We start from the raw sequence: 18,020 nt of genomic DNA, 5'->3' as shown, positions 1-18,020 counted from the left end.
TTATCTAAGTTGTGCTCACATTATAGATAGCTTCAGATTTTAAAACCAAACATGTACGACATTTTACAGTATGGATAACCGTACAGATAAACACTCGGCAAAAGTTCTGAGAATAGATGCCTAACGAACGATGGTCAATATTTATGTAGGTGGAGTTGAAAAACTTCTTTTTTTATCTTTCTTTTTTTCTGTCATCGAAGAACGAGGAAGCCTGATCTAAAACTTATTATCTATAGTCATTCATTATAGCTAGATCTAACCATAATAAAATAGAGAAGATATGGAAGAAAATTATTCTACAGTGACAACACTATCTCCGCCTTAATGTCATCCTCCTCCACAAATAAAAGTCTTCGTATCACCAAACCGATGACGATGCTAGTGCCGTAGTTGTTGCCAATCCCGTTCCCTCGTCACACACCACACACATACACATACACTGCACACTGCAGAGAAGACCGCGACGCGAGCCCACCCCACACCACCCCAGGTCGAGCGCCGAGCGCGATCCCTCCCGTCCGTGTCGCCCTCTGCGCTCCGCCTTCCTCCTCTTCCACCCCGTCGCTTCCGTGCCATCCGCGGCTCGCCTCCCCACCGCCCATTCCCGCCGCTCCCATGCCTCCGGCCCGCCCGTAGCCGCCCGACGACGACCGCCATGGCCGCCGATTCCGGCAAAGGTGCCCGCCACTTCCTCGTAACCCTTGATTGGTCCGGCCCGATTCGAGTTCTGTCGATCGTTCGCTGAGGGATCGCTCACCTTGGGTTGCGCGCAGGGATGGCCGACCTGGAGATCGGGCCGGCGTCGCCGGGCTCGGAGGGGGCGCCGTCGCCGGCGTCGAGCGTGGGCGCCTCCGGGGAGCGGCCCGACCAGTCGCCGCCCCGGCTGGCCAAGCGCCCAGGCCTCGTCATGTCTTTCTCGGGGAAGCGTCTGGACCAGTCGCCGGCCGGGTCGCCGTCGCAGTCGCGCCCGGTGCTGGTCATGTCCCACTCCAGCAACCGCCTCGACCAGTCGCCCGCGCGCCCGGTGCTCGTCATGTCCCGCTCCAGCAACCTTCTGGACCAATCCTCCCCGGCGTCATCGCCGGCACCCGTGAGGGGGGCCGTGCTGGTCATGTCCGGCTCCAGCAATCGGCTGGACAGCTCGTCGCCGTCGCCGACGGCCGCGGCCGCCGCCGCGCCCGTGCTAGTGCTCTCCAACTCCGGGAAGCGGATGGACCAGGCGGGGCGGAAGAAGTACGTCAAGCAGGTGACGGGCCGCCACAACGACACGGAGCTCCACCTCGCCGCGCAGCGCGGGGACCTCGAGGCCGTGCGCCAGATCATCGCCGAGATCGACGCGCAGATGACCGGCACCGGCGAGGAGTTCGACAGCGAGGTCGCCGAGATCCGCGCCGCGATAGTGAACGAGGCCAACGAGATGGAGGCCACCGCGTTGCTCATCGCCGCCGAGAAGGGGTTTCTTGACATCGTCGTCGAGCTACTCAAGCACTCCGACAAGGACAGCCTCACCAGGAAGACCAAGTCCGGATTCGATGCTCTGCACGTCGCTGCAAGAGAGGGCCACAGAGGTGAGCATCATCATACGTAAAAATCCATGGCGTCTTAAATTACTTCTGATTCCAAGTCCTACTAAAGATCAATCACTTGTTTCTGTAAGTTGATCAATCTTTTAATACGAACATGTACTCTGTAACTATTTAATCAATCTCCATGGCTCATTTGTTACTATACTTGATTAATTGTTCTCTTACTTGTGAGTCTTTCAGTGTCTGGTGCTGGAATTAATCTATACTGATAGTGTATACTGACTGTAGTGTATTATCACTAGCTAGTATCAACCCTGCTTCCATTTTCAGTTTTTCTCTATACTTCTTTTATATAGACAAAAAGTGGAGTACTGACATCTGTTCATAGATATTGTCAAGGTACTTCTGGATCATGATCCATCCCTTGGGAAAACGTTTGGCCAATCGAATGTGACTCCTCTCATAACTGCGGCGATTAGAGGCCACACTGCGGTGGTGAACCTGCTGCTGGAGCGAGTTTCTGGGTTGGTTGAGTTATCGAAAGCAAATGGAAAGAATGCCTTGCACTTTGCTGCTCGGCAGGGGCATGTGGAAATCGTGCAGGCTTTGCTAGATGCTGATACCCAGCTTGCTCGGAGGACTGATAAGAAAGGTCAGACTGCTCTACACATGGCAGTAAAAGGAACTAGCCCTGAAGTTGTTCAAGCTCTTGTGAATGCCGATCCGGCAATAGTCATGCTACCTGACAGAAATGGCAACTTAGCTTTGCATGTTGCAACCAGAAAGAAAAGATCAGAGGTATTCTCCTGCCCTGTTTATCCAGTGTAGAAATTTTAGCATGATTATTTAGTTTCTTTGCTTGCAAATGCAATATTGTTCTGCTGTCTGCTCACAGGCTTCTCTCCTTTTGCAGATTGTAAATGTGCTTCTGCTTCTTCCAGATATGAACGTGAATGCATTGACTAGGGATCGGAAGACTGCATTCGACATAGCCGAGGGCCTTCCACTGTCAGAGGAGTCTCAAGAAATAAAGGAGTGTTTATCCCGTGCTGGTGCAGTCAGAGCAAATGATCTGAATCAGCCTCGGGATGAGCTCAGAAAAACAGTGACAGAGATAAAAAAGGATGTGCATACTCAGCTTGAGCAGGCCAGAAAAACAAACAAAAATGTCTATGGTATCGCAAAGGAGTTAAGGAAACTCCACAGGGAAGGCATCAACAATGCAACAAATTCGGTCACTGTTGTGGCGGTGCTCTTTGCCACAGTGGCATTTGCTGCAATCTTTACAGTGCCTGGCGGTAACACCAACGATGGTGTAGCAGTAGCTGTGCATGCAGCAGCCTTCAAGGTCTTCTTCATCTTCAACGCCATTGCCCTTTTCACATCTTTAGCAGTAGTGGTGGTCCAGATAACACTGGTTAGGGGTGAGACCAAAGCAGAGAGGCGTGTGATCGAGATCATCAACAAGCTGATGTGGCTGGCTTCAGTGTGCACGACAGTTGCGTTCATATCCTCCTCGTACATCGTAGTGGGGCGGCACTTCAAGTGGGCGGCGCTTCTGGTGACCCTGATAGGTGGGGTGATCATGGCTGGTGTGCTTGGTACAATGACATATTACGTGGTGAAGTCCAAGCGCACACGTAAAATCAGGAAGAGGGTGAAGTCGACAAGGAGGAGCGGCTCAAACTCATGGCAGCACAATTCGGAGTTCTCGGATTCAGAGATCGACCGTATTTACGCCATATGAACCCGGTTCAGCTGGTTCCTTCAAACCTTTTGGCAGTGATACAACACGAATGTATATTATAAACATCCATCACAACCCTTGAGATGCTAGGGGTTAACTCTGTACATTCCAATAAGCTGGTGTAAACTGCCATTCCCCTTGTTCGTGAATCGGCGGGAGGCGACGGTCTTGGTTGTATACTACTTACAGATAGATTTGTCATCAGATTATATAGTATATTATTATATGCAGCATGTTGTGTGCTCCTTGTGCATGGCCTTGATCAGACTCATGACAGTTGCATGATATATTTGGATACCCTTGTTTTGATATTCTGCTCTCAGAGACGCGTCCATGGAGAAGAGAGCAGCGAGGGATAGCCTTTTTCCAGTCGTTTTCCACAGCACGTGAGAGCGAGAGGTGAGAAATTTGACGTTCTGATATTCCGTTGCTAGGTGTTCTTTCTCTCTGTAGGACAGGACACCCTGGGGCTGCAGTGCACTTGGAAGTTGGGGCCTGTTTAGTTCCCTCCAAAATATTAAAATTTTCAAGATTCTCCGTCACATCGAATCTTTGATGCATGCATGAAGCATTAAATATAAATAAAAAATAAAACTAATTACACAGTTTAGACGAAATCCACGAGACGAATCTTTTAAGCCTAATTAGACTATGATTGGACACTAATTGTTAAATAACAACAAAATGCTACAGTGTTGTTTTGCCAAAATTTTCGACAACTCAACTGGGCCTTTTACGACATGGTGATGGACCGATGGAGACGGGCAATGAGGAGGAGGCATCGTCTAGCCAGGTAGGGTAGGGAGAGGAGAGCTTCGCGGCATCTTGATCGCCGTTCGTCTCACTCCAGCGTCTGGATTCTGAAAACCTCATGCGTGGAGAGTCGTCAGGTTGTAAAGGATCTAGAAGGAAACTGACACCAGAGGACAGAGGTGGTGGTTACGCTTACGCATGACCCAAAGCGTTAAAGCCGTGTGAATTGAAGGCACTGACGGTAGACTCATCAGTTGACTTGTCTACTCGCTGTCATTGCTTATTGTAAAATGAATGATTGGTCCATTGGATGATTAGCTAGGTTGATTAGCACGTGAAAACCACACTGTGCCTGTAGCAGATGGTGGCTGCAAGTTTGTTACTGGTAATGATAATGAGTAGCATTAAGTTCCAGCGTAGTAAGATTTTCTTTGAACTTTTTTTACAGTTCACACTTCAGAAAGGCTCGAGGGGAAAGAAACCCTAGCGATCAAAGCAACAGAGGCTTTCGCTCTGCCGAACAAAAGAATGGCCACTTTACAATTGTTACTGTCATTTTCTTTCCTTCGTGACGAAGTTCGCACGCGGGGCGGATAGATGATGGATGGAAGCTGGAGCTGGAGGTCGTCCGTCAGTGCGCCACCACCAGCACGAGATTTCGCTTTGGAGCTTTACGCATATGCGAATCCTGTAAACTAAAGCTCCTACACCTAAAGCCCACGCTTTGTGCCTTTGTGGTATGTTATGTATGTAGAGTGCAGGCTTTCTGGAGTAGTTTGTACTAGTACAGAAGAACGTTCTTTTGATCCCAGCCGTATTTGCCATGAACTTTTCCTTCAGAAAAGACATAATAAATACATGTCATGTCATGTCATGAACTCATTCATGGCCGATAACATATAGGCTTTTTTTTTCCGTAAAGTTTCGGTGTGTCGCATGGAATATTACACGGTGTTGTACGAGGTGTTATGATATTAATAAAAAAAAATTATAGAATCCGTCATTAAATCACGAGACGAATTTATTAAGCCTAATTAATCCGGTATTAGCACATGTGTTACTGTGGCATTTTATTGTCAAATCATGGACTAATTAAGCTTAAAAATTCGTCTCGCAAAGTAGTGGCAATCTATGCAATTAGTTATTTTTTAATCTATATTTAATACTTCATGCATGTGTCAAACATTCGATGGGACAGGAACGTAAAGTTTTGACGGAGGATCTAAACAAGGCCACAGTGGCTCTGTTTGGTTTCTACATATGCTTCTTAAATTACTGTCACATCGAATGTTTAGACACATTCATAGAATATTAAATATAGACTAATTAAGAAACTAATTACATAACTTGCGACTAATTTACGAGACGAATCTTTTAAGCCTAATTAATATATGATTTGACAACATGGTGCTCAGTAACATATGCTAATAACAGATTAATTAGGCTTAAAAAATCGTCTCGTAAATTAGCATCCACCTATGTAATTGATTTTGTAATTAATCTATATTTAATGTTTTTTATTAGTATCTAAATATTTGATGTGACATGAATTTTAAAGAACCAAACACCCCAACCAGTATGAATGTATGATAATTCCCATTCCTCTGTCAGTTGTCCATCTCGTTTGTTTGCTGTCATTACCAGTGCAGAGTTCCTGAGCTGGACTGACCGCCCACAGCGAAATCTCGGCACGATCTGTACCAGTCGCCTCACCGGTTTTGAACTGGTCGGCGAGCAACGGATATCCGTCCGATCGCTCAGTAGCCTGCGTCCCGGCCGTTGATGCGTCGGGCGCATCTATCTCGTTGCCAACGTCAATGGATGAGGCTGCACTGCACTCGTGCCGCGTCAACGGTCGACGGTCGACGCCCACCTTTTGTTTCCGGCGCTGAGCTGAGCTGAGCTCTCGTCCAAAACAGTCGCTCCGCCATCAGCCCATCACCCAATCAAGAGGTGGTGGAAAAATGTGAACCCTCGGGCCGGGATGAACACGAAAATGACATTCACAGAAATTTAAAAAATACAAACACCACGAGGAAAATAACAGAAGATGAACCAAATTAGCATGAGCGAGTCTAAAGATGGCAACGGATACAAAATACCCGTATGCCCGCAGGCAATAGACCCGCTGGGCAAGGATACGCCGCGGGCACGGATACGGGTACGTCTCTAAACCCAACGAGCATCAGCTAATGAGCCAAAAAAATGTTCTACCCGCACCCGCAAACCCGCCACACCCGCTCCAGTTGCACAACCTTCAGCCTGTTCGGTTGGCTAGTTCGTATCGTTGCTGGTTCGTGAAGAAGTACTGCTGGCTGGTTTGTGTGAGAAAAAAATACTGTTTCGACTAAAAATTTACGATCGTTTACGACAAGCCACAGCCAAACAAACATGCTCCCTCCAGCTCCCCTATCTATTCCCACCGCACGCCTCTCATTCTATCCTATTCTATCTTCTTGATTTCTCCACCAACCGCATGCTCCCATCTATTTCCACCACCGCTCCACTAGTCGCATGCTCTCTCTCCTTGATTTCTCTGACACAGCAACAAGGAGCGGCGGCACGGCACTCACCGGCGACCTGGCTAGGAGGCGCGTGGACCTCCCTGTCGTGGCGCGTTCCCTCCGGCCTCCGCTATCGTCGGCCTGCAGCGAGAAGGAGTGCGTCGGAGCTGCTCTGCACCGGGTCGCTCCACGCCGGCGCGCATGCGGTCATCCTGGAGATGCGTATCCTCGTCCTCGTCGAGCCGTCCCGCCTAGCTACCGTTGACGTCGAGCCGCCCCGCCTCCCCTGGCAGCCAGCGTCGCCCATCCCGTCGCACCAACGCGCTGTCCTCCTCTAGATCTGGCGGGCAGACGGGTATGCCCACGGGTAAGGCATGCCCGCGAATAGTGGGCGCGGGCACAGGATGGTGCCCGTGGCGGGTGGCGGGCGCGGGCATGAAATTTTGCTCGCGGGCGTGGGCACACAACACTGGTATCCGCATCCATTTTGCCGGTTGCCAAGAAATCCAAGCAAAACAAAACAAAAATCGGTCGTCACCTAACATTTGCAGCGATCACCGAACTGCATCTCAACGATAGCTCTAAATCAGCGTTAGTTATGCATCCACGTCACGGCTCACAATTAGTCATGCTCGTTTTCTTAATTTAGGCACAAGAAAACGAGCAGACAGAGAGAACTTTTTTCAATAACAAGTAATAAACAAACAAAAGCGGGAAAAAAAACAAACAATCCAGGAATTCGATTCCGTTTCCCCATCCCTGCTGCTCATGCGTTGATTCAACTTGGGATTTATTTAACGACGATCGGGCTGCCCGTCGTCCCTTGTCTTCTTCCTCGCATCATCCGCTGATCCGCCTGTGCGCCCTGTGGATTAGGGGCCCCATGGCTCACATGCACGCCGGGGGCGAGCTGGAGGATGCGCCGCAGAGCTCGTCACGCCGGTATGTTTTTTTTTTTTTGGTTCCGGCAGCCATCCATGAGTGCCGTGTGCGTGCCGTGCCCTGCCTGCCTGCCTGCCGCCGCCCAATTCCTATTAGTGGAGAGAGATGGGGGATTGGGGGGCACGCATGGCGTCCCGGATTCTATATTTCGGACGCGGATTCCGGATGCCCATCATGCGTTCCATTGCTCGTGCGATCGATTCGCCATTGCCGGTTGATCTGCTTCCTGGCTGCCTTTTCGTGGCGAGGTCTGAGGTGGAAGTGCTGGGGCAGCTTTCCCCGGTGATTGAATTACATTGCATCGCGTCGTCAGGGAACGGGGATACACACGGGGACATGATTGGGAGACGGGCGTTGCTTAGCCGCGTTGCGATCGTTTTCTATCTAGATCTGTATATGCTACTGCTAGCCCAATTCATGTGTGTTTTTCTGACGCAAATTGGGGTGCTTTTGTGTGGGTGTAGATGGAGTGGGGAGGGCACTTGCATGCCTTCCTTTTACAATTGCTTCATTCACACTTCCTTTCTTTTTGTCTCGACCTTTTCGTCTCTTCTTTTTCGTCACTTCTTTTTCCGTTCATGGATTTTATTTCCACGTTGAGCTGGGATTGGGTAGCTAAAGTTCTTGTTTTTGAGACACGCCTAGGCTAGAATTGGGAGAAACAAAAAAAAAAAAAAAACTGTATGTAGTAGGTAAATTGGGCAAGTGGGGGAAAAAAGGCGGGAGGAAATGTTGCAAGGCGCTAATGGAGTAACGTGGGTTGTCATTTCAGCCATTGTTGCTGCATCGTCTTGACGACGTGCCCGCGAGGAGTTTGATTTGATGGAAGCGAAGAACCAAACCGGCGGCGGCGAGGAGTACAGGCCGCAGCAGCCGGCGACGATGGACTCGCCTAGGGCGGCGCAGGCGGCGACGCGGCGCAAGAAGATGACGAAGCAGCTGACGGGGAAGCGGGACGACACCGCGATGCACGCGGCGGCGCGCGCCGGGCAGCTCGCGTCCATGCGGGAGATGATGTCCGGCAAGGACGCCGAGGAGCTCGGGACGCTGCTGTCGAGGCAGAACCAGGCCGGGGAGACGCCGCTGTTCGTGGCCGCCGAGTACGGGTACGTGGCCCTGGTGGCCGAGATGATCAAGTACCACGACGTCGCCACCGCCAGCATCAAGGCCCGCAGCGGCTACGACGCGCTCCACATCGCCGCCAAGCAAGGGGATGTAGGTATTGATTGGTTGGTTTTTAATTCCTTTTCCTTTCTCATGCATATGCATGCATGATCGCCATCCATTGCCCTTCGATAGTCGAGATCGATGATGTCTCATCCATCATGCACTGCACATACAGACGTCGTGAGGGAGCTGCTGCAAGCGCTGCCTCAGCTATCGATGACGGTGGACTCGTCGAACACGACGGCGCTGAACACGGCGGCGACACAGGGGCACATGGACGTGGTGAGGCTCCTGCTGGAGGTGGACGGGAGCCTGGCGCTGATCGCGCGCAGCAACGGCAAGACGGCGCTGCACTCTGCGGCGCGGAACGGGCACGTGGAGGTGGTGCGCGCGCTGCTGGAGGCGGAGCCCAGCATCGCGCTGCGCACGGACAAGAAGGGCCAGACCGCGCTGCACATGGCCGCCAAGGGCACCCGGCTGGACCTCGTGGACGCGCTCCTCGGCGCCGAGCCGGCGCTGCTCAACCAGACGGATAACAAGGACAACACGGCGCTGCACATCGCCGCGCGCAAGGCGCGGCACGAGATCATCAGGCGGCTGGTCACGATGCCCGACACGGACCTCAGGGCGATCAACCGGTCCCGCGAGACCCCGCTGGATACGGCGGAGAAGATGGGCAACACCGACGCCGCGGAGCTGCTGGCGGAGCACGGCGTGCAGTCGGCGCGCGCCATCAGCCCGAGCGGCGGCGTCAACAAGCAGCAGCGCGAGCTGAAGCAGCAGGTGAGCGACATCAAGCACGAGGTGCACTCGCAGCTGGAGCAGACGCGGCAGACGCGCGTGCGCATGCAGGGCATCGCGAAGCGCATCAACAAGCTGCACGAGGAAGGGCTGAACAACGCCATCAACTCGACGACGGTGGTGGCCGTGCTGATCGCGACGGTGGCGTTCGCGGGCATCTTCACGGTGCCCGGGGAGTACGTGCAGGACCCGGGCAGCCTGGCGCCCGGGCAGGACCTGGGCGAGGCCAACATCTCCCACCAGACGGCGTTCATCATCTTCTTCGTGTTCGACTCCGTGTCGCTCTTCATCTCGCTGGCCGTCGTGGTGGTGCAGACGTCGGTGGTGGTGATCGAGCGCAAGGCCAAGAAGCAGATGATGGCGGTGATCAACAAGCTCATGTGGGTGGCCTGCGTGCTCATCAGCGTCTCCTTCCTGGCGCTGTCGTTCGTGGTCGTGGGCCGCGCCGAGCGATGGCTGGCCGTGTCCGTCACCATCATGGGCACCACCATCCTGGCCACCACCATCGGCACCATGCTCTACTGGGTGATCGCGCACCGCATCGAGGCCAAGCGGATTCGCACCATCAAGCGCAACAGGCTCAGCCGCTCCCGCTCCTTCTCCTGCTCCGGCATGTCGGAGGGCGAGTGGGTCGAGGAGGAGTACAAGAGGATGTACGCCATCTGACCATCCACCGACGCTAGCTGCATGCTTTCATCTCGTGCATTTGCATGAGCATCGCATTGCCAAGCTGCCGTGCTTCGACCCGGGCTAACATTGGTCTTCAGTAACTCTTGCTGATGGAATTTTGCTGAGGACGGAAGTAGCAACTAGCGAATAAACCTACAATTAGATTATTAGAACCCTATGCGCATCTTGCGAGATTAGTAAAATTTGTCTTCGTCAAGAGGAAAAGCTGATTGCTAAAGTCATGATAGAAGATAGCGCAGTGTTGCCACGCCAGTGCACCAGTGGACTTGTTATTGACTTCAGACCATGTATGCAGTATAGTATTAGTGAAATATTTTATTAGACGCTGTAGCCGTGATTTCTAGACGACCATGCACTTTACATTGTCTGACTCTGACTCAAGTATAAGTATGGTAGTCAAAAGAAATTGATTAGAATCATGGCACAGTGACGAAGATGACCATGCTCCATGCACTTTCACCGTAACATATGCACTGCATGCGTTTAGGCCTTGTTTGCATATACGCAGTTGGATTCGCATCAATCCATATGCGTTAAGGTGGATTGAAGTGGAACTTAAACTAATTTACACCCTAACATATGTGGATTGAGTTGAATCCGACAACATCCAAACAAGGCCTTAAGTGGATCACCATGGTTGTACACTTTGGATCCATGAGGCAAAAGGTGAAGGTGACAAGATGTTCAATTATATGTGTTACATATGACGTAATAAATTTAAAAGTTAATTGCTGTAGTAAATTAAAAGGTTAAGTTGTTAACTATGCTATGCTAGGTACCTACTATTCGTTATGTGAAAAAAGCTACCTACTATTTGTGATAATCGTTTTTATTTTAAATGTGAATACTATTCAACTAAAGACTTTTCATGAATAGTCATAGAAACATATACAGAGGATACGAGTTGATTGGATTATAAGATATATAATTAAGACGGGGTTATGAACTTATGGTGTAACGACTATGACAATAGCAAATACAAATCTACGTCGTCGAAGAAGGAAATTATAGTTTGTTATGCTTTTAAAGAACAATCAACCTTGAGTTTGTGCTAAGTATTGTGATTTTAAAATGCATGAGGTTGTACAACATGTCTTTGATAAAGAGTGCTTTAATTTTAACTTTTCAAAGATAAGGTAGGACACACACCCATTTATGCTGATCACCAATAACATACATAGCAATGACCCAATATATTAAGGCTATGTTTGGTTTAGCTGTTCGAGATCGAGCAATGTTTATATAGCCACGGCTCCATTGCCGCATTTCCTGATTCTGCAGCGGCAATGTTAATATCAATATTTTTTGCTTGCATGGTGAAAACAATATAGAAATGCATGGTGTTTTTTGTTTTGTTTTTTCTGTTATTCTCATCAGAGTTAAGTTGAACCAAACAAGCCCATGGGTCATATACAAAAATATAGAGTGTACAATATTTTCTATTCATTGAAAATATTAAAAAACCATCTTTCTCTTAGAAATATGACAATTATAATTTTTATGATTTTTAAAAGTAGCATAAAACAAGTGATATTTTCTAAGTGAAAATATTATTTATCATCTTTTCTATGGCAAGAGACATATATGAATGCATATGTTTGTACGTATATACTAATTTGTATGTAGAATTCATGTACCTATTATACCTATGCGTGTGTATATGGTGACTGGTGTGGTGTGTTGAACCAACTCTAGAGTTTAGAGATCCCACGTTCAGCATAATCCTGAGGGCTTGTTTGGCTGCATTCGTATTCACCTCAATCCACTTGTGTTATGGTGGATTAGAGTATAAATTAGTTAATTTTTTTACTTCAATTCATCTCAATACATGTGGATTAGGGTGGACACAAGTCCAGCCAAGCAAGACCTGAATACAGGCTTCACAAACCGAGTCAGAAAATACTAGCTCTCAAGTTAAGGGCTCCTTTGGACCAATCATTCCCCCATGAGATTTAGAGGGGATTGAAGAGAAAATCAGTTTATTTTCACCTCAATTCCCTCTCGTTACTGTGAGGAATGGCCGAATGGGTGTATCCAAGCTAGCGGTTAGAGGTGTGCGCGTGTAGGCCTTTTCTAGCGGATTGTGTGCTTGCTCTTCTTAACTGGGCCAGATGGGTCGAGGTACCTGCATACGAGCTAGCCCATGGCCCACACCACACCCTTGCACAAACTGTTGCCGTCAGTCAACGCGGTTCGAACAGGACATATCAGAGTGAGATAATTTAGAAAGAGTAAAATACACCGGAGGTCCATTAACTTTCGGTGAAATGTCATCTAGGTCCATTAACTTTAAAAGTGCATGTTTGGGTCCATTAACTTTCGTTTTGTGTCATCTAGGTCCATCAACTTTGACTCATGCATTTTTGGTCCATGAACTTTTAAAATGGTTCACTGCAGGTCCACGCATGCATGCACGCACGTTGACTTTTTGCGTCGGTGGAGGCATGCCTGCACTCGCCGCCGTCGCTCGTCTGCCGGGCATGCATGTGTGTTTCGTGCTCGAATCATCATCATCAGGGCAGGTATGTGCATGCATGACGATGCTGGGCGGCGGCGGCTGGTTGCTCGGTCCCTCAGGGCCAGCCGTAGAGCTCGTACCTCTTGCGAAATCCAAGACGCTGAGGATACTGGAGGCGAAGAGGAGCGGGAAAGGAATGCTGTTGCTGCGACAGGTGACTGGCGGCTGGTTGGCTCAAGAGTCGGACGATCTGACCCCGGAAGACATCACCTTCACAAAAATGTCAGAGAGGACTCCTGGGTGCAGTGAGCTTTCGGACGCGAAATTCGCGTGCCTCTGCGTCACACGTCAAGAGCAACGCTATTGTGATCGCTAAGGTTAGTAGTGCACGCATGCATACCTTTTAGGTTATGTGGGGAGCGCGATATAGCTAGCTGTACAGTCTATTGATTCTGTGCCTGATGATGGCTGGTCTCTGCAGAACAATTGCATGCTGGGCATGGGCAGTGGCCAACCGAACCGGCGGGAGAGCCTGAGGATTGCTTTCAAGAAGGCAGGGGAGGATGCCATGGGAGCTGCTTTGGCCAGCGATGCCTTCTTCCCGTTTGGTAAGGGAAAAAGAAACCAAAAAGTGCTGGCTTAAAAATTGGAATTGAAGCATTTATCGAGTACTAGTTGATTTCGATCAATTTTTATCTTGTTCCTGAACCGTACGTAGAAGCAAGCAATCACATGGTTCTGGATGCAACAAAGAACACTAAAAACAGCGTTTGTTATTTACTCCTATTAGCTAATTAATGTGTTGTTGAACCGGAATGATGATGCAGCTTGGAACGATGCGGTGGAGGAGGCGTGCCAGAGCGGCATCGCTGATCGCGGAGCCCGGCGGCAGCATCCGGGACCAGGACGCCGTGGACTGCTGCAACAAGTACGGGGTGGCCCTCGTCTTCACCGGCGTCCGGCACTTCAGACACTGAAGGTCACTGAAGAAGCCGCCGCCGCGTCGTCGACACTACTTACTGCACAAACTCGGCAAGTCGGCAGTGGCACGCGTCCGGCACTACTGATGACTACTGAGTGATGATGCGCCGCTCTGTTTTACCCTGACCTGACGCGCATGCAGCCCGTGCGGGCAGCCACGTGCACATGCACGGCCGCCGGAGCTCGCCACGCGGTGCCGATGAAGGCGTGCGGATAGATGGAGCAGTAGCGGGACCGCCACCCCTTGATGTGCATCCGGTACCCCGTCACCACGTCCTCCGTCACCGTGCCGTACACCCACCCGATGTCGCTGCCCCACCCGGTCTTCTTCTCGTACGCCGCCGTGCACACCGCCACGGCCTCGGTGATGGTCGCCTCGTCGGACACGATGGCGGCGGCCTCGTCTGCGTCCACGAACGGCGACGGGTGGGACACTCTCGGGATGGTGTCCACGAACGCGTCCGACTTGCCGTACGACTTCTTCGGTAAGGGCAGGAAGCCGTGCTTGCCTTTCGCCACGGCGGCCTTGGTGGTGAGCTCCAGCCCACGTTGATCCTCGGCGGGTCGAAGCCGTAGAGCGTGATGCGGCGGAACATGCACCCGGTGCCGACGTAGATGGGGCCCTGCATGCCGTCCAGCGCCCGGAGCGTGCCGTCGAAGAAGATGCGGTTGTGGTTGGCGTACAGGTCCGTGGGGTCCACGCCCTCGAACTGTTGTGGGAACTGCACGAACGCCACCGTGTCGCTGTCGCGGCCGAGCATGAAGCAGATGCCCGTGCGCAGCGCCTGCGAGTTGTTGATGTAGTGGTCGCAGTCCAGGTTGAGGATGAAGGGCGAGTTGGAGATCACGGCGGAGCAGCGTTCAGCTCGTTCATGGCGCCGGCCTTCTTCTCGTGGTTGAACCCGGGCCGCTTCTCATGGGAGACGTACACCAGCATGGGCTTCTCACGGCCTTCTTCTCAATGTGTAATTACAATAGTAATTAGTTACTCCTCTCCTACAGTACTTGGGTGAAGGTGAAAGCGAAACTGGCGGCGAGTGCAGGCATGGCTCCACCGACGCAAAAAGTCAACGTGCGTGTATGCATGCGTGGACCTGCAGTGAACCATTTTAAAAGTTCATGGACCAAAAATGCATGAGTCAAAGTTGATGGACCTAGATGACACAAAACGAAAGTTAATGGACCCAAACATGCAGTTTCAAAGTTGATGGACCTAAATGACATTTCACCGAAAGTTAATGGACCTCCGGTGTATTTTACTCATTTAGAAAGGGGGAGAAGAAAGCGGAGAGGAGAAACAGAGAGGCTACTAGTTGGTTGGATTGTAATTAACAAAAACGGTGTTATAAAGCATGTAACTATTCTGACAATGTCAAATACTCAAATACAGATCTAGTGTGGTAGAGAACAACAATACATAACCAACAAAATTTATTGCATAGTATCTGGTGCTACTTAGTTTTCTATGAGTTTACAAGATTATGAATGCATATGATGTGCATATTGTGTGGTGGCGGACCGTTCAAAGTTCAATGGGATAGATCAAAACTAGTCATTGGCGATTTGCTCGCAAGGATTCCAGGAGTTATGCTTCAATAGGTCCGGTCCTGTTCGCTTAATCCATACTTTTCAGCTTGTTTTTTCAGCTGGAACAGTGTTTTTCTCTCACAATAAATCAGCCGGAACGGTGTTTCGGTTTGTTTTTTTAGCGAAGTGAGCGGGGCCTCTATCAGAGAGCTACAATTTCTTTTAAAAAAAAATCAGGATAGACTAGTATATATATGGTTTTGTTTAGTGTTCACTAGAAAGCAACGCGCGGTGTTGTCGCGCGCCTAGGTAGAGTGCATACCATTTTGATCCAGTTTGGTCATGCATTTTTGTTGCCCCGGCCTGTTGGTTGCTTCTTTTTTATGAAGCAATGATGCATAATTTGGGGATTTGGCTACTTAGAATTCGGTGATTGTCTATAGGCTAAGAATAAATAATAAATGATCGAATTTACATGGACCTTGTACCTGCTGAAGGGGGGTCACTCCTATGTAGAAGGAAGAGGTGCTAGATTCTGATGTTTACAGATATATATGTGTGACACAAGCTAACTAATGAACATATATGATTCTATAGTTTTTGCAAGGTTGACTTAAACAAATAGGGAATATGGCATGATCATTATGCTTAGAAGACCTTCAGCATACTTAAAAGTCAAAATTGTAGGTCACTTATATTGAACATCTTTGAGAGATGCTGAAAATAGTCTTATGTTATCCAGCTATAGTTCTTGTAGTTTGATAAATGTATTTTAGCAATAGGATATATGATTGTATCTGGATGCTGGAAAAAGCCTGAAGAAGATGATGAAAGCATATCTCAGAAATTCATCAATTGTAGATTTTCTGAAAGCATATTTCAACATAAGAATACAGGGTAGAACGATAGAAATAAGATATATCCGAGGTCTAACATGAAGACTGCAATTTTGGGCAATGCAAGGATGGCTTTATTCAGAGCATTTGTAGCACAAGCTATTCTTTAGCTACACATCTAGCTACATTATCTATTTTCAGCAACATCTATACATAATTCACTGCTAGTAGATAGTAACTTATCATAAAAACAGCCATCTTGCAAACTAACTACCAGGTAAAATTGTCAGATGGAGTCCCTTCCTCAATATGGAGTGCTTTTGTATAGAAGAGAAGCGAGGAACAGAGCTGCCAGAGTAATGGATAGATCAATGAAGAAATGGTTTTGCATGAGCACACCTTGGCATAAGAACTCCATCTGTACACAAATTTATACATGCAGGTGCGATGGAGCAGTGCTCATCATCATATAATGAGTTGATCAAAATTCTCTTAGATTAAGAGTATACACAGGCACATGATTTTTCACTTTGGTGAACTGACGTAGCAATGTCAAATATCTATAGGAAGCATACTTGAACAGATAAAGATGTCATGTACCAAAAGGCAAGAAAATGTCCATACCTTTATGTCTGTAAGTTTCAGCCGTTTGGCATTTTCACAGACACACAGTGGGCACTGCGTTAACGCCGGATAAATGATGCAGCGGTGGAAACAAACAAATATTCTAACTATGAAATGTGATGGTGTGATGTTTGCATAGGCAATAAAAAGGAAAATAAGATGAACTCAGCCGATTCACTCTATCCTTGATTTTTTTTCTTTTAGGAGCTTTGCAAGCTTATTTGGAGAAGGCCACAGGAAGATACAGCGATCATTGATTGCTTTCCGTCTTTAATTATTTCTGGTTTGCTGTCAGATAGAGTGTAGACTATGGACATGCAGCACATGAACCAGCATGAGCAATGGAGGAAACTCAGGAATGATATTGTCACCTCTGCAGTTTTATGGAATTTATGGAAACTCAGGAATGAGATTTGTTTTCAGAGGGCTGGTTGGAAGAGTATGGAAATACTACTTCACAGGATAGCTGGGACCTTGCAAAGCTGGGCGGGCAATCCTATGTCCACAAGAAAGGAGAGATCAATTGATGGATATCATAAACAAGATCAAAAGAGCGGCTGCGGAGGTCCATTGGTTACCTTACCAGGCGGGGAGCTGACAAGCCTGATTGTTGTTGATACAAGCAACACCAAGTGGGAGAGCGTACATCTGGAGAAGGACTGGGCACATGGTTTCGAGAACCCCTGGTGGAGGTCTCTGAATGAGATCCTGGATACGGTGTGAAGACGTTTGGGGAGAGGCTGATGTTATGTTTTCAGAACTCTTTTATAGTTTTCTGGTGGTAGTTCTCTTGTGCCGTGTGTTCTGTAAGCTGTTTCCCCAGCTCTGGCGGGTGCTGGGTGTGGTGAATGTTAAACTTTGTACTGTAACTAAATGATCTGTGGTCTTTTATGATAATGAAAGGCCGGGGCGATGGCCCTCGAACTCTAAAAAACAACTTCATTATATATAGTGACTAAATCAAGTTGCTATATTTGCGTAGAATCAACGTGCCCATATATCCAGTGCAATGGCGTGAGCCAGTGGCGGAGCTCGCAGCAAAACATAGGGGGGTGCCATTTGTCTAGCATGTACAGAAATCCATGTAATTGTTGTTCTTCGTCTTGCCTTTGTTCTAGTTCAGTTAAGGAGCAAGAATTGAAGATTGCTGAACAACTGAATCATCTCTTTTCCTTTTAAAGAATTCAAAAATGGGTTTCTCTAACCATTTCACCTAAAAATATACAAAGGTAGCCATTATATCATATGAACCAGGAAATTTGTGATAAGAAGCACATCTAATTTAATTTTTCTAGATATAATATACCATCCCAATCAATTTAGCATTCGGAAATTGGGAATTCGGAAGCAAAGAATAAAATTACTGCAGAACAAGCAAACGAACAATTTTGAATCTTCTTTCCTGTAAATCGTGCCCAAAAGAGTAGCAAACTAGGGCCCTGTTTGGTTCAGCTTATGGGAGTC

The 18,020-nt window shown here is 48.6% G+C and overlaps 2 protein-coding genes and 1 long non-coding RNA gene across 3 annotated transcripts; all 3 read left to right on the top strand.

The window, feature by feature from the left end:
- Positions 1–420: 420 nt before the first annotated feature.
- Positions 421–3,503, top strand: LOC136535913 (ankyrin repeat-containing protein ITN1-like). Its single transcript, XM_066528357.1, has 4 exons — positions 421–677; positions 774–1,568; positions 1,915–2,324; positions 2,440–3,503. Exons 1-4 carry the CDS (start codon positions 656–658, stop codon positions 3,271–3,273), a joined length of 2,061 nt encoding a protein of 686 aa, XP_066384454.1. The 5' UTR covers positions 421–655; the 3' UTR covers positions 3,274–3,503.
- A 2,929-nt stretch (positions 3,504–6,432) lies between these two features.
- On the top strand, positions 6,433–10,334 carry LOC136540863 (ankyrin repeat-containing protein At5g02620-like). Its single transcript, XM_066532895.1, has 2 exons — positions 6,433–8,691; positions 8,815–10,334. The coding sequence occupies exons 1-2, from the start codon at positions 8,295–8,297 to the stop codon at positions 10,104–10,106; spliced, it is 1,689 nt and encodes a 562-aa protein (XP_066388992.1). The 5' UTR covers positions 6,433–8,294; the 3' UTR covers positions 10,107–10,334.
- Positions 10,335–12,812: 2,478 nt separating this feature from the next.
- LOC136540862 (uncharacterized) lies at positions 12,813–13,611 on the top strand. The gene is made up of 3 exons (XR_010780033.1): positions 12,813–12,965; positions 13,070–13,196; positions 13,416–13,611. It is a non-coding gene; the product is annotated as an uncharacterized lncRNA (long non-coding RNA).
- Positions 13,612–18,020: the final 4,409 nt, after the last annotated feature.

The sequence above is a fragment of the Miscanthus floridulus genome, chromosome 2 (assembly GCF_019320115.1).
Source record: "Miscanthus floridulus cultivar M001 chromosome 2, ASM1932011v1, whole genome shotgun sequence".
Lineage (NCBI taxonomy): Eukaryota > Viridiplantae > Streptophyta > Magnoliopsida > Poales > Poaceae > Miscanthus > Miscanthus floridulus.
Note: the sequence above shows the minus strand (reverse complement) of the source record. Positions and strands in the feature narration are given on the sequence as shown.